Source organism: Brassica napus, unplaced genomic scaffold (genome assembly GCF_020379485.1).
Source record: "Brassica napus cultivar Da-Ae unplaced genomic scaffold, Da-Ae ScsIHWf_1386;HRSCAF=1966, whole genome shotgun sequence".
NCBI lineage: Eukaryota > Viridiplantae > Streptophyta > Magnoliopsida > Brassicales > Brassicaceae > Brassica > Brassica napus.
The window spans coordinates 1-16710 of NW_026014803.1; the positions used below are offsets into that span (position 1 = coordinate 1).

General features: G+C 34.8%; 1 protein-coding gene and 3 long non-coding RNA genes across 5 annotated transcripts; 3 read left to right on the top strand and 1 right to left on the bottom strand.

Moving 5' to 3' along the window:
• Nucleotides 1-956: 956 nt before the first annotated feature.
• Nucleotides 957-1867, top strand: LOC125597201. The gene is made up of 4 exons (XR_007331556.1): nt 957-1119; nt 1204-1307; nt 1546-1684; nt 1766-1867. It is a non-coding gene; the product is annotated as an uncharacterized LOC125597201 (long non-coding RNA).
• A 1473-nt stretch (nt 1868-3340) lies between these two features.
• LOC125597203 lies at nt 3341-7546 on the bottom strand. 2 transcript variants are annotated; one of them, XR_007331559.1, is made up of 6 exons: nt 7374-7546; nt 7056-7147; nt 6785-6885; nt 3975-4073; nt 3539-3605; nt 3341-3410 (listed from the first exon to the last, which is right to left on the bottom strand). It is a non-coding gene; the product is annotated as an uncharacterized LOC125597203 (long non-coding RNA). The 2 variants fall into 2 exon arrangements; XR_007331558.1 differs by lacking the exon at nt 7374-7546 and having other exon boundaries at nt 7056-7298.
• Nucleotides 7547-10944: 3398 nt separating this feature from the next.
• On the top strand, nt 10945-11937 carry LOC125597202. Its single transcript, XR_007331557.1, has 4 exons — nt 10945-11165; nt 11335-11402; nt 11487-11590; nt 11829-11937. It is a non-coding gene; the product is annotated as an uncharacterized LOC125597202 (long non-coding RNA).
• A 524-nt stretch (nt 11938-12461) lies between these two features.
• LOC106357590 (triosephosphate isomerase, cytosolic) lies at nt 12462-15022 on the top strand. Its single transcript, XM_048771968.1, is given in 11 exon segments — nt 12462-12677; nt 13016-13091; nt 13432-13494; nt 13497-13554; nt 13739-13823; nt 13902-14034; nt 14289-14365; nt 14367-14384; nt 14466-14538; nt 14629-14717; nt 14809-15022. Coding segments are annotated over 11 exon segments (762 nt in total). The 5' UTR covers nt 12462-12638; the 3' UTR covers nt 14860-15022.
• Nucleotides 15023-16710: the final 1688 nt, after the last annotated feature.

A 16710-nucleotide genomic window follows, 5' to 3' on the forward strand; every position in this document is an offset into this window, starting at 1 on the left:
GTAACCAAAATTATAATTCAGATTTCAGAACAACAAATAACTTTTATAAATTTGGAGAAACCAAAACGACGATGAACTAATAAATATGTTTTGTCAGTTAAAGTTTTAATAGCTTTTGAAATCAACTTCTTATAAGATTTATCCTCTGTAGAAATAGCTCAGCGGAACGCCTCACACCGTTTGGCAGGTCAGATGCAGACATGTACAAGGTAACCAAATCTATAATCGGATTTCAGAATGACAAATAACTTTTAGAAATTTGGAGAAACCAAATAAATGATGAAAATTGTTAGAGGGCCTGGTTTATTATTTGATGCGTCTTAGTGGGCTAAGACCAGCTCCATTGGGGGGCTCTTCGCACAAGTTTTTAACAAAAAGGAAAAAAAAAATGAAAAAGGCCCAAAAAGCAAAGAAAGAACCGCTGCTTAAAGTGGGCTTTCTAGAGCTTGTAAGAAACCTTTATGTGGCAGTTTGTTATTGGACCGTGCATTAATTCCTCTTTCTCTCCTTCTCTCCTTCGTCGAAGGTCTGGCGAAATCTATTCTTCTTCAGTCATCGATCTCTCCATCTTCTCTCTAGTCCGTTGATGAATCTTCTGAAGAACATCCATACAAAAAACGCAGGGCTTCTCTCTTTCCTCCGTTAGACCCGCTCTCTCTCCAACTTTCTTCTTCGTCTCCCACATCGCAGCGATCGATCCGCGGAGGATGAGCCTCTGTCTACTTCTGTTGCAGCGAAGGAGGAGATCGATGACTGAAGACCAATCGTTTTAGTCACGAACGGAGATGGGATTGATTCGATTGGGCTCGTTCTATGACTCCTGGAGAAACCATTGCTTTGTGTTCCGCCAGTATCAAAGGTGCCACAGCCTTTGAAGTTTCAGGTATGCTGATTTTGATTGAATGATAGTTTCACAACATCTCTAAGATAGAAAGTTAACGTTTCAATCTGAAAATTTGAGTCTTTATTGAAACAACGATCCTCTGATTCTCAAGTTGTTAGAAAAGTGTCTATTGAGTTCATAGGCTTTGATACTATTCTTTTGTCTCAGGGACTCCTGTGGACTGCATTTCGTAAGGATTATCCGGAGCCCTTCTCGCTTGGTCAAAGCCAATACTGGTTAGTTAGCATTGTTTAATCATCTCCATCATAAATATGTTATTACTAATTTCAAACATCATTTTCCTTGCTTGTTTTCTTCAGGTAATTAGTGGAATCAATCAGTGATCAAGCTGTGGGCTGGAGCCAGGGAACACACTCTCTGTCAGAACCGTATTCACCATCATCAAAGCATCATTTGGGAAGAGGTTAGTATACTTTTCTTTAAGAGAATGTGATATCGGTTAGGTTTGGAATTAAATAGAATTTAGTGTAATGGTTTGTGTTAGTTGCGGTGAAGTGATTGACATTAGTTTGAGTTGCGGTGAAGTGATTGCACTAGTTTTCTGGTTGTTTTTGTTTTAGGTGTAGACATTGATTAGCATTGTGTCTCTTTATGCTCATGTTTCATATCTTTCTGTTTTGTGTCTCTTTATGCCGTTGCAGGTGAAGAAACAACTGAAGGCGAAGAAATGGTTTCTTGGTTCAGTAGCTGGGCCTCCAAGCATTGCCCTGATGCAAAGCATATGAATGTTGGCAGTGACACACAATTAAGACAGCTGTTTTTCGGTGGCATTACTAACAGGTCCATATGCTTCTTCTAAGTCTTCATCTGAACTGCATTTGTATTTGACATGTACTGAGCTGTCTCTTTATGCCGTTGCAGGTGAAGCGAATACATGTGACAGAAGAAGCCAAGACATGACATTGGTATGTTTCGCTCACTCATAAGCTTGTGTATTTTGCAATGTTTTAAAAACCGGACCGGATACCGACTCGGCGTACTCACTGGTTCACTGGTCTGACCGGTTCAACCGGTCGAGCCGGGTTTTTTATTTATTATATATATATATATAATCATATATATAATCATCTAATGAATAATATCTATAAATAGTATCAAAATAGAAATAGAACAATTGAATCTTGAATACATAATGAACTAAATGAATACATGACAAATTAATTTAAAAAAATCTGTTGAAGAATGATAAAATATCTCAAACTTATTCAGTGGTATCATTTCATCTTAATGTCCTCCACCTCCGCTCTCTTTCCGACAAAAGTCACAAATCAAATTTCTCTTTCCATTCTGCTCAGTGCGTTCTGTTACATGTCTCCAAGCTATGTCATCTTTTTGATGTACTGAACGTTGAACAAAAGAATAATACATTAATATTGTTATATCAAATCTTGCGGTTAAAGAGAATCAGTGAATCAAACGATATTTACTTTTTCTTACAATTGTGCAGTCCCAAAATCTTATAACCATGGAAAATTCAGATGATGAGAGGATGGTGTACGAGAGACAAAGAGAAGATGTTTGGGGTTTTTTTTGGAGAAATTATTAAAAAAAGAACGGCTATTAAGTATTATCAAGGATTAGCCTAATATAAAACCCTAATTAAAATTTAAAATGTACTAGAACCGGATTTTAGTGTCGACCCGGGTTACTGGTTTTGCCGGTTCTGAACCGATTTTTCTGGTTTTTATCTAATCCGGGTTTTGAACCGAACCGGACTCGGCTTACTTAACGAGTCACGGTCGAACCGGTCCGACCGGCCGGTCCGGTCCGGTTTTCAAAACCTTGGTATTTTGTATTTTGTCTAGTCGTATTGTGTGCTCATTCTACTCTACTTTAAAAAAAAAAATTTAAGAACTCAACGAGGTTCTACCATTGGATTAGAAAAAATTAAATTGATAATAAAAGTTCTAAACCTTTCAAATCACTATATTTATTACTAATTTATTGGTTAGAACCCATAAGGGGTTCTTATTGATGGACATGTTCTAAGACTTTATCATAGCAGCACTCTCCACGCCGTCTATACGCCCACCAACCAGGCCTTGAGCAACACGTCCCTCCTCTAGGGATGTCAAGTTGGGCGGCCCACACCCAAATGGGTGTGTACAGTTGGGCCATTTAACACCCATACCCAAAACACTCCACCCCATTTATTCCCATACCCAAAACACCCACACCCAAGTTAGCCCATACCCATTGGAAATACCCAAGACCACCCATTATTATTCTTTTTAAAAATTAGCTCAATTTTGTTCATAATCAATTATTGTAAACTCAATTTACAAACTTATATACTTATAGAAATTAAAAATTATAGAAAATTTGTATAATCTCAATCTAAACTCAATTTTAATGTCATTGAAATTTCTGAATACAAATGTGATGTAAATTAAATTCAATAGACTTCAGTTTTTCATAACTCTCTGTTTTATGTAAAAAAAAAGTTATAACTCTGATATCATGATTCACTTTGCTCCAGCTTCCAGCTTCTTTACTTGTCTTCAGCCTGCAAGAAGGAAAAAAGATAGCAACTTGGAGTTATTCAATGATTCTCATAACTTGTATGTAAGGGCAGAGACATCAACACAAGCATTAACATTTCAAGCAAAATAACTGTGTTGTATTGAGACTTACGTAGGGATGCTGACGTTGAAATGCACATATTGATCCCCAAATATTGTTGACTTTCTTGCTCTAATACCTGTTCGTAAAAGGATGTGATTTGATAAGTAAACACACAAGAATATACTCAACGTCAACGCTTGATTTTCTCACTCTCTCCCAACTTCTAAATGGATTTGATAAGTAACACACAAGAATATATTCAACGTCAACGCTTGTTTTTTTTTTTTCCTGTCTTGCACTCACTAAATTGGCTTGTCACAAGCAAAAGAATAAAAGCTCAGTGTGAACAAAGATAACAAGATCAGTGTGAGTTAGTCAAGTTCCTTTCTATACTAACTCAATACTAAACCCACAAACTAAACCCACAAACTCAAATGAGTTACTTGCAAGACTGATCAATAGCTAGAACATTTCAATATCTTATCCAAAAGTACAAGATCAGTACCTCAATTCAAGTCTATAGATTCTCCACTCTCTTCTTCTTTCTCCTTCTCTTTCTCTTCTTCTTCTTTCTCCTCTTCTATCTTTTCAACAGACTCATCACCTACCAAAAAATAATCCCATGAAGATTCTGAAGCAATTATTATATGAATAAATTATAACCAACACTTACCAATTTCAGGAAATCCTTTTAACCAGTTCCTTGTGCACACTAAAGCTTGAACATTAGTAGGTAGTAGACAGCTCCTATACTTGTTAAGAACTCTACTACCTATACTAAATGAAGATTCCGATGCCACTGTCGTTATTGGTATACTCAGAACCTCTCGAGCCATTACTGCCAACTCTTTGAACCGAGCTGAGTTGTCTCTCCAGTAATGTAACACATTCAGTTTCTTGTAAGCGGCCATGTCGAGCAATGGCTCATCCAAGTATATATCAAGAGTAGACTTTCCGCTACCAATAGCTTTCTGAGAAAAAAAGGCATAGAATCCCTGAAAAAAACAGATTAATCATCACTTATATGATATCAAAAGGTAATAACACTTATCAGAAATAACTCCAGAACAGAACTTACACCATAACCGGCTGGAACATCTTGTGTTTCTACTTGTGAACATGCAGCACTACTGGTTCTCTGGTTTTTCTTGTAAGCTCCAAATAGTTTATAGATCTTTGAACGCACATGAGCCAATCTTCTCTTACAACTAGGCTGATTTAAAACTGAGAAACAATATTCCAAGTAGGCAAATTTCAGTCTTGGATCAAAAACAGCAGCAATTGCAAGGATATCGCTGTACTCTTCCCAGTATTTATCAAACTTGAGCTTCATACACTTCACCATTTCACAAATGATAGGATCACTGAAATTCGCATGAGCTCTCAACCAACACTCAATTTTCCAAACTTCATTGAAATACAGATTTGATGTTGGGTATGAAGAACCAGAAATCAAATCTGTAATTTCAGAAAATGGCCTTAGAAGCTCACAAATTTTTCTGCTCTCCTCCACTTAGAATATGAGGGAAAACTCACATAACTCGCTTCTGCATCCGCCAAGTTACCTAGTGCCTGCTTGAACTTTATAGCTCTATCAAGCATTAGGAAAGTAGAATTCCAGCGTGTACTTACATCTAAGACCATACCTTCATCACCCTCAATCCCCAATGTCTCTACACAATTTTGAAACATTATTTCTCTACTTCTGATCCTCTAACGAACTTGACACTCTCCCTGATTTTCTGCAAAGCTCCTCCAATCACTGCCAAGCCGTCTTGAACAATAAGATTAAGGATGTGAGCTGAACATCGTACATGGAAGAACTCGCCACCGCAGACCAGATCTTTGTGCATCTGTCTCTTCATGATACTCTGCATGCTATCATTCGAAGAAGCGTTGTCTACAGTGAGACAGAAGACCTTCTTTTCCAGTCCCCACTCCTTCAGCAGCTCAATCAACTTCACAGCAATGACTATTCCCGAATGAGGCGGAGGAAAAGCCGTGAAAGCCAATATTTTAGCTTGCAAATTCCAATCTTCATCGATGTAGTGTGCAGTCAAGCAGAGATAGCCTTCAATCGTGATAGCCCTCCAAAGATCTGTTGTTAAACAAACTCTACTAGGAAAATCATTTAAGATTTTCCTAAGTTTCTGCTTTTCATTCTCATAAATCTCAACACATCAGAAGCTGCTGTGTTTCTACTCCACTACTCAATACTGGAATTAGCATAAGTAAAAGCCATTCTAATCCTCTTATACTCTACAAACTTGTAAGGAAGATCATGCTCAATAATGGCCATATCTATCATCTCACGAAACACCATCATATCCACATTCTTAGGACTACTTCTAGGTGTTCCAACAGCTTTTGGACATACCTTCATATGACGAGTCAGAGTTGAGGTTCCATTCCTGCGAAGATTCAAGAAGTAAAACCTTCTACAGAGGTTTGCATCTGATCTTAGTTGTACCATCAGACAGCCTTCCTCCAAGTATAGTAAACTTTCTCCAGCACCTTGAGACTTTACGGCGGGACTGAACTTGTCTCGGTTGTGTGCCTCCGTTAGCCTCTGAATCCTCTAAAACTTCATGATCCTCTATATCTTCATCCATCACATCATTCTGACCATCATCGTTCAAGTCTATAGCTTCCATTTTCTGAGTACAAGTAAACTAAAAGACTTATATATTGTGTTTCTAAGTCACAGACACACAAAACCTACACGTTAAGAAATATAGTTATCCACTTTTTTTATATAAAAAAAAAAAAGCAAAACGTGATGCAGCAAAGAGGCTAAACATATAAAAGCTTTTGATTAATGCAGTCTTTAAGAGCAAGACACAACTCAGAGAAAGAATTTTTTTCCATAATTTTTTAAAAAAATTTGAGGGTTTTATGCCAATGTTTCACTTTGATTATGCTCAGGACCATCTCTGATCTGATAGTAAGTTTTTTGGAATTAGAAAACATAATCACTTAAAATGAATAACAAATAGTGGCCTATATATGGTAATCAAAACGACTGGTTACAAGGTGATTTCCCACACCTATACATACTTTATAGATTTGGAATACAAAGTCTGTAGTGGAGCAAGCAATGGTCCTCATTTTTATCAAAATGTTACCCGCACAGGCTTTTGAAATTTTTATCAAAATTTTTATCAAAATTCTCAAATTATTTCCCATTCCACCTCCTGATTCATTTCCCAAAATATCCCACACACAAGCAAATACATATTAAATCTACCAGAGAACATGACAAAGATCACCAAAGCTTGATTCTTCTCTGAGTTTTGTTCTAAAGCTAGTAGATACCTGTCAAAGATTAAGGCTCTGAAGGGTTTTTTGCAGTTTCAGGAGGTGGAGGTATCCTTTGCCGAGCAGAGTATTGCTTTGCTACAGTCTAACTCAATAACCTACACAAACAACCAGCAAAGAATCACAAAGCAAAGTTAAAAGGCCATAACCAAACTATTATCTGAATGACTGCAAGTAACAGGTAAAAATAACTATCAAGTTACACACACATAACAAGAGAGCTGTATAAATAAGTACACAATTCAAAGAATATTCCCCAAATACATACACTTTAGAGTGCAATGAAGACCTCTTGTACTCCAGAAACTCTGAGTATATCCATGCTATGAAGACAGGGATGACTCCGAGCAGAAACGAAACCTGCATTTAAAGAGAAATACAATACACGTCAACCCAAAACCAAATCTCAAGTGTGCATCGTTTCTGAACCCAAAACAAAACAATATTCTAAACGATTCATCATCATCATCAGAACTAGAGTAAACAATGGAAACAATGGAAACGAGATTATCATCCACAAAACCCACAACACCCACAACACAGAAAGTAGAGAAATCGCGAGATCAGAGCTAAAATCGAATCATACCTGAAATTGTAGAGAAATGAAGAAGGGAATCGATGGGAGGGAAGAGAGAATCGTATGGATTGATGAACACAAGAACAGTAAACGAAGAGAAATCTGGGAGGAGAAAATCGTTGGTTGCAGAAAGAATCGCGAGAGAGAAGAAAAGAATCGGGAAAAATTATTTCTGATTGATTTTTTCCAAATTCTCTAAACCCTAGAAATTAAGTTTTTGGGCCAGCCCAACACCCATTTGGTTTGGACCAGTTAACCCATGGGCAAAGTGGGTCTTTAACCCAATTGGTCAAAGCTGACATGACATCTTAAAACAATTTGATTGGCTGGAATTAAATTGCATATGTGGACACTCTTAGAGCTCTAGCTCAAGAACTTTTAGTATTGTAAGATTTCAACCAAACAATTAAATTAGGAAATATTTCAACAGAATATATACATATTTAAATAAATCGCATTAAAATGAATAGTTAATATTTAATGGTGATTTAACATTTATAAACAAATGCAAAATATCAAAACCATTAATATGTTTGATCTATTTTGACTAATCTACAGAAACCGGTTATGAATGGTAGCAAAATTTTTAAAAATAATTTTAATATTCACCAAAACTAAAAAATATCAATATAACTATTCATTATTTATGATTTATTATTTGAATATTTATATTGAGATGTCCACCGAAGATCTGTTGCAATCAGATCATGAGTATATATATTTAATATTTAAATAACTTCTTATATTCAATAATTAAAGTTTACTATTATATTTAAAAATGTTTTAGTCCACTCTCTAGATTTTTGTCTTATATATATATATATATATATATATATATATATATATAATATATATTATATTTAAGCATATGTAGAGGAACATGTCAGTCAAAAATCTGTTGCAATCAAATGAAGATATCTTATCTCTTAATTTCATGCATTTATTATCTATACTATTAAAGCAGGATCCTATTGTCATAATTACCTTAGGGGCATGTTTCCTTCACTAACATTGCATGTTTCATTAAGGGCAATTAAGTAATATTAATAACAAATCTATATTGGGTCATTATTTTTGGATCCAGCCCAAATCAAATCTCTCTTGGGCCATTTGGGCCTATTAAAAAATCAGATTCAATTCTCACTTTTTTTTTTCCTTTGGGCCATTGAGTCCAAGTTCAAATAATTTTTTTTCGACTATTCTTAATTATTATTTTTTTTCTTTTCTTAATATAATTTAAGCATTCATAAAAATAATTGAATTTTTTTATTGAAAATTATAAATCTTTATTAAAAGTATATAATTTTTTAATTAAAATATTAACCCCATAATAAAATTAATTTATCAGAGTTATACCAACTTAATTCATTAAAAAATAAAGTTTATTTTTTTTAACATAAATAGTCATTTAAAATGAAATCGATAAATAAAGATAAAATTTTTAATCTTTTATAAAATACAAACACAAATATAGGAAAATATGACATTTACAAAATATTGTCAATTGAAAAAATAATAATAATAAACCCGCGCTTTGAAAGCGCGGGTCAAAATCTAGTTTATATATTATAATCAAATCTTTCAACAAAATTCTTGGGCAATCAATTCACGATATATTCTATTTAACTTTACTAACAAGAAATTCCAAAAATAATCTTATCTTATAAGCATAAGATTTTTAGAGAATTTATTAAAGAATATTATATTTCAAAGCTTATCGTGAAAGCTAGATTATTTAGAAAAAATTTACCGATTTACTATATATAAGACATTCACAGCAGAAAAACAAAAGTGACTGGATTTTATGATGTTAACTATTTGAGGCTTTTAATTTAGTAATTTTAATTTATTTTGAATGTTAAGATTTTATATATATATTTTTTTGGTTTGCTGATTCTTGTTTTGGTTTATGTGCAGATGAACTATCATAATGATTCCTTCCTTGCAGATCGACTATGATTTGGTCACTCTTCATTTTCTTCAGATTTTTATTGTGAACTAAATATTGTCTCATCTATAAATCTTATGGTATATTAATTATCTTCACATTCATATTTATTTATTCTCTCGGTTAGATCTAATCGTGATCAATTTAATGTCACAAATTTATTTCACTGGAATAGCTACGAAAAACAGTCGATCAAAAAAAAAAAAACTATTTGACATGAACTTTTTCAAACACTAGATTGTATTGGTAAGTCTTCCTAACTTCTATTTTAAGTTTTAATAGTAGTATTGATGTAAACACCAAATAAACCATAACTGGTGTTGCTATTTTCGTCTTTTATTTTGTATTTCTCATTTCTTTCAATCATGTTATTTAACATGTCATCTTTTGTAATGTAAAATATGATAAATATTTGTAAGTTTAAACGTAGAGAATATATGATAAGTATTCACGTCGACATTGTTATGAATAGAATGATATAATGGTTTGTTAATTTAACTTATTGTACTTACATAAAAATGAAAGTTCAATTTTCTATATATATATATATAACATGAACTTAAAAATATTCAACACATTTATATAAGACTTACAAAGGAAGAAATTCAAAACGCCGATCAAAATTTAGTTTTGTCAGTTAAAGTTTTAATAGTTTTTTAAATCAACTTCTTATTAAGATTTATCCTCTGTAGAAATAGCCTCAGTGGAACGCCTCACACCACACTTCACAACGTCAGACATAAAGGTAACCAAAATATATAATTCAGATTTCAGAACAACAAATAACTTCTTATAAATTTGGAGAAACCAAAACGAATGATGAACTAATAAATATGAATAAAATGTTTTGTCAGTTAAAGTTTTAATAGTTTTGAAATCAACTTCTTATTAAGATTTATCTTATGTAGAAGTAGTAGTAGAAGAACGTATCGATTAACGCTGAACAGACTCAGCGATTCACGAGATAACGTCAGAAGCAGACATGTACGAAGGTAACCAAAATATATAATTCAGATTAACAACAACAATAACTTTTAGAAATTTGGAGAAACCAAAACGAACGAGAACTAATAATATGTTTTGTCAGTTAAAGTTAGTTATTAATAGCTTTAATAACTTACTTATTACGAATATCTACTGGAAAATAGCCTCAGCGCTCAGGACGCTCGTACACAGGCAAAGATATCAAAATGTACAAAAAATTATAATTTTCGATGAATTCAGAATGAAAATAATTTTAGAAATTTGGAGAAACCAAAATAAATGATGAAAAATTGTTAGAGGGCCTGATTTATTATTTGATGCGTCTAGTGGGCTAACCAGCTCCATTGGGGGGCACAAGTTTTTTAACAAAAAGAAAAAAAAATGAAAAAGGCCCAAAAAAGCAAAAAGAAAGAACCGCTGCTTAAAGTGGGCTTTCTAGAGCTTGTAAGAAACCTTTATGTGGCAGTTTGTTATTGGACCGTGCCTGATTAATCCTCTTTCTCTCTCCGAAGGTCTGGCGAAATCTATTCTTCTTCAGTCATCGATCTCTCCATCTTCTCTCTAGTCCGTTGATGAATCTTCTGAAGAACATCCATACAAAAAACGCAGGGCTTCTCTCTTTCCTCGTTAGACCCGCTCTCTTCTCCAACTTTCTTCTTCGTCTCCCACATCGCAGCGATCGATCCGCGGAGGATGAGCCTCTGTCTACTTCTGTTGCAGCGAAGGAGGAGATCGATGACTGAAGACCAATCGTTTTAGTCACGAACGGAGATGGGATTGATTCGATTGGGCTCGTTCTATGACTCCTGGAGAAACCATTGCTTTGAGTTCCGCCAGTATCAAAGGTGCCACAGCCTTTGAAGTTTCAGGTATGCTGATTTTGATTGAATGATAGTTTCACAACATCTCTAAGATAGAAAAGTTAACGTTTCAATCTGAAAATTTGAGTCTTTATTGAAACAACGATCCTCTGATTCTCAAGTTGTTAGAAAAGTGTCTATTGAGTTCATAGGCTTTGATACTATTCTTTTGTCTCAGGGACTCCTGTGGACTGCATTTCGTAAGGATTATCCGGAGCCCTTCTCGCTTGGTCAAAGCCAATACTGGTTAGTTAGCATTGTTTAATCATCTCCATCATAATATATGTTTTACTAATTTCAAACATCATTTTCCTTGCTTGTTTTCTTCAGGTAATTAGTGGAATCAATCAGTGATCAAGCTGTGGGATGGAGCCAGGGAACACACTCTCTGTCAGAACCGTATTCACCATCATCAAAGCATCATTTGGGAAGAGGTTAGTATACTTTTCTTTTAAGAGAATGTGATATCGGTTAGGTTTGGAATTAAATAGAATTTAGTGTAATGGTTTGTGTTAGTTGCGGTGAAGTGATTGGCATTAGTTTGAGTTGCGGTGAAGTGATTGCACTAGTTTTCTGGTTGTTTTGTTTTAGGTGTAGACATTGATTAGCATTGTGTCTCTTTATGCTCATGTTTCATATCTTTCTGTTTTGTGTCTCTTTATGCCGTTGCAGGTGAAGAAACAACTGAAGGCGAAGAAATGGTTTCTTGGTTCAGTAGCTGGGCCTCCAAGCATTGCCCTGATGCAAAGCATATGAATGTTGGCAGTGACACGCAATTAAGACAGCTGTTTTTTCGGTGGCATTACTAACAGGTCCATATGCTTTTTCTAAGTCTTCATCTGAACTGCATTTGTATTTGACATGTACTGAGCTGTCTCTTTATGCCGTTGCAGGTGAAGCGAATACATGTGACAGAAGAAGCCAAGACATGACATTGGTATGTTTCGCTCACTCATAAGCTTGTGTATTTTCATATTTTGTATTTTGTCTAGTCGTATTGTGTGCTCATTCTACTTTAAAAAAAAAAAATTTAAGAACTCAACGAGGTTCTACCCATTGGATTAGAAAAAATTAAATTAAATTAATAAAGTTCTAAACCTTTCAAATCACTATATTTATTACTAATTTATTGGTTAGAACCCATAATGGGGTTCTTATTGATGGACATATTCTAAGACTTTATCATAGCAGCACTCTCCACGACGCCGTCTATACTCCCCACCAACCAGGCCTTGAGCAACACGTCCCTCCTCAGTGATAAGTTACTTTATTACCCTCCTCTTTCCTTAGGTCCCCCGGAGAATATTCTTCAACAACTAGACACGATCGTCATTTCCTTACTCAGATACTGTGAGTAATATTTTTTAATTTATATATGAGTGACCCCTGCGTGAGTTATCCACTCAGCGCCCACTGAAACACTCGAGATCTAAATCTTCATCGTCGTTTTCTGTGACTACTCCCGATCTTCGTTTGAGAAAGATGGCTCGAAAGTTCTTCGTCGGAGGCAACTGGAAATGCGTAAGCTATCTTCTCTCCGCCCTAATCTTATTTTGTGTATTTCTTTAGTATCTCGTCGCGAATCTGTTTGTTTCTTCGCCGATCTTAAAATCGTGTTTAAGGTTTTGTTCATCGCTTGGCTCGATTGATTTTTGAAATTTGAGATCCTTGCTATGTGAATCTGATTCCGATGGTTGAGATTTGTTGATTCGATACTTTTGATCCAATCTGAGCATGGAAGCTGTTGGCTATTAAATGTTTTAATCATGTTGAGATTGATATTGTGTCTCGCGGCTAGGATTTGGATTAGAGAGAGATTCTTATGATGGCTATGTTGTGAATTTTTGAATGAAATGTAGAACGGAACTGCTGAGGAGGTGAAGAAGATTGTCAACACTCTTAACGAAGCTCAAGTTCCTTCCCAGGATGTCGTTGGTATGTTCAGCATCTCATTTACTTTTGATAGAATCATTGAAATATAAGGTTATCTGCTTTTTTTTGCATGTCTATAAACCTCTGATCTTGAACATGACTCGTTAATAACTAATTAGAAGAGTTTATGAATTGCTTTTATGCTTTAAAAACGTATTTCTCACATGAATTTGGGAATGCGAAAGATTATATGCATGTATGTTCAAATCTGTCAAGTAGTTGTTATTGGCTAATTTTGTTTTTTCATATATGCAATATGCTTTGGTTTTTATGTGATATTTAAAGCAATAACTCTATCCTTGTTATTGGGGTAATAACTTACTGGAAGCTTTTCAAAATGCAGAGGTTGTGGTTAGCCCTCCCTATGTGTTCCTTCCTCTGGTTAAGAGCATATTGAGGCCTGACTTCATGTTGCGGCACAGAATTGCTGGGTCAAGAAAGGAGGTGCCTTCACTGGTGAAGTTAGGTGAGATTCTCTAGCCACTGATTTCCACTACAAACTCTTCTTTTTTTAAAAAAATTACTATTGGGTTTTATGTGAAATATATTTGGTTTTTTGAAGTTGCATTAGATTGTGTTGAAGTTGCTCTTCTTTGTCTTGCTTCATGTTGTATCTTGTCTCTTATGCCTTCTGTACTTTGTGTGTGCAGTGCTGAGATGCTTGTGAACTTGGACATCCCATGGGTTATCCTTGGTCACTCTGAAAGGAGGGCACTCCTCAATGAATCAAACGAGGCTGGTGGTCTTTCGTGACTGCCATTTGGATTGTAGTGGCTATGATTTTGATATTTTACTTCTATCCTTCATTTGTAGTTTGTTGGAGACAAGGTTGCCTATGCTCTTGCTCAAGGTTTGAAAGTGATTGCTTGTGTGGGTGAGACTCTTGAGCAGCGGGAGGCAGGGTCGACCATGGATGTTGTGGCTGCCCAGACCAAAGCTATTGCTGGTATTTATATTGTCAAACACTCTCCTTGTCACTATTTTAGTTATAGTTCTCTTTGACACTAGTGGCCTGTTACTGTGATATTAGTTATCGTTTCTACTCGCTCTAAGTGTATAACTGCTTTAGTAAGGCAGTATACATGGTGACTTTGTCTTATCTGTTAGTGTTTATCTCCTAACTGTAAAGAAATACTTTAGTGAGGCAGTACATGGTGACTTTTTTTCTAACATAGAACTTCCTTTTGTTGGTAATCACAGATCGAGTGTCGAACTGGTCAAATGTTGTCATAGCCTATGAGCCAGTGTGGGCCATTGGAACCGGAAAGGTCGCTAGCCCCCGCCCAAGCTCAGGAAGTAAGTTTATTATCGAAGCATTGTTTCTTATCGTCATGACTTTATATGAATACCAATATTCTTTTTCGTTGATGGACACAGGTACATGATGAGCTAAGGAAGTGGCTTGCAAAGAACGTGAGCGCTGATGTCGCTGCTACAACCCGCATCATCTATATGAGGTAAAGAATAATACAATACTTTGATTTTAACCAAATGCCTCCACAAAGTCTCTTTGATTCTAAGCTTGATTAAGTAAATAAACTTTCAGGATCTGTCAATGGTGGTAACTGCAAGGAGCTAGGTGGTCAAGCCGATGTTGATGGTTTCTTGGTCGGTGGTGCTTCTCTAAAGGTACATTATATTGTGTTTTTTCTTTAGTTTGTTTCAATCAAAACCATTATCTAATGTGTTTTCTTCTTCTTTCAATTGCTGCTTTTTGCAGCCTGAGTTTATCGACATCATTAAGGCTGCTGAGGTGAAGAAAAGCGCTTGATGAATTTCACTAAACAATCTCAAATCTTCAGTCTCAACTCTGATAAAAAAGAATTAATAAGTTGATACAGTATCAGTTTGATACTCTTTGCTTCTGTTTTATGTTGTCTTGAGGAGGCAACAAAACATTTTCTTCGCCATTTATTTAGCTGTCAACTTATAAATCTCTCCCTTGATTAATATTCTAAGTGAAATGTTTGGTGTTCATAAACTGGCATTTCGTATTTCATTTTTTAAAAAGAAGAAAATAGAATAGGCCAGAAAGTATTTGGGCCAACAAGCTCAAGCCCATTGTAATTGATGTTGGCCCGAAATACAAATGTCCCGGCTTTCGCTTCTACTAAAACATTTTTCAATGATCATATTCATACTAATCAAAAAATTCATACCAATCAATCCTTATGTTCACTGCGGCAGTTAAAACATAGCAGTACAAGTATAACTACTTTTTTACTCTACTGGTGCTATCTCTGCATGGTTACCGTTTAATAGTAAAAAGGACTGCTTTACCGTTTTTTAATAATCAGTTAGATTGATTATATCTCTCTTTTTTTTAAGAACGTAGATCTGATGTCATTTGTTCCACTTCCACTAGTATATTTTTTTTTTTTGGTAAAAACTTCCACTAGTATTTTGTTAGGGTTAACTTGATGAATGACCATATTGAGAAAAATGTAGATTTGTAGTAAGAGATTTGAGAGAGATAAGAAGAGATAGGAGTAGAGAGGAGATGATATGGTTAGTTGTTGAAATATAGTTTCATTCTTGGTTATAGGATCAAATTTCCCATTTTGTTATACATATTTTTTTTTTGAAGAAATTATTTTGTGATGTTTTGATCTCTGAGTAATGGTGTCAGCCACTTTTTAAAAGTATAATACTTTTTGAATGATGAACTCACGGAAATTTTGGCAATGTAAGTTGTCAACGAGTGAGTGTTTCTTAATTTTGATTATTTATTCATTTTGATTATTTATTCATTGCTTTTTTGCTTACGGAATATTGTTGTTTTATCAGGCACCATTAAAAACGTTGGGAAAATCATGGAGAAAATAAGAGATCATGTTCCATGAGTGTCATTTTTTGGTTGTAGTCTTGTAGAGAATAATTAACTATACTTAAGCTAATAATTAAGCAAATTGATTAAGTAGCATTGACAGATAAGTCCAAAATAAGAGCTCGAATGTCGAAATAGTTCAAAATCTTCTTTTCTTTTGTTCAACCAAAATATACAATTCAAAATCTTAGTATTCAAATACTGAAGTCAATGTAATGAATATGAGTATGAATTTTGACTGACCACTCAAAAATCCAACTAAATGCTGTAACACAACACACAAAGACTTATAAAATAGCACAATACGTGATTCACAGCACACAAACGTGGTTACATTCTATATTCCAAGTCAACCCATACGTCTAGAGATGCTCGTTATAGTTTAATATTAATATTTTTTCCGCTGTGTTTCCACTTCTCGTGATGTAATTCTTGTAACTTGCAAGAATGAATGAATGATATGGATTAAGATATTTTTGAGTAGTTATATTATTTATTTGACTTTGAACTTATTTGCGTAAGGAACAGACAATTGTGACCGTAGAAACTAGAAAGGGAGATTTGACGAAGTCGTTGTATTTTGGAGAGTTTTGCAGTCCGATCTGTAGGTATGTGAATCATAATACCTCGACCAACCATTTTGTATAGGTCCTCTACGTTCAAGGTCATGTTTGTTTAAAATCATGTCATTAAGCTATTTCTACTATCTATCCATGGTTTAACTTGTTAGTTGTTACCACCTATATTTACATGGAATTGTAACTTCAAAAATCGTATAACTTCAAATCAACGGTA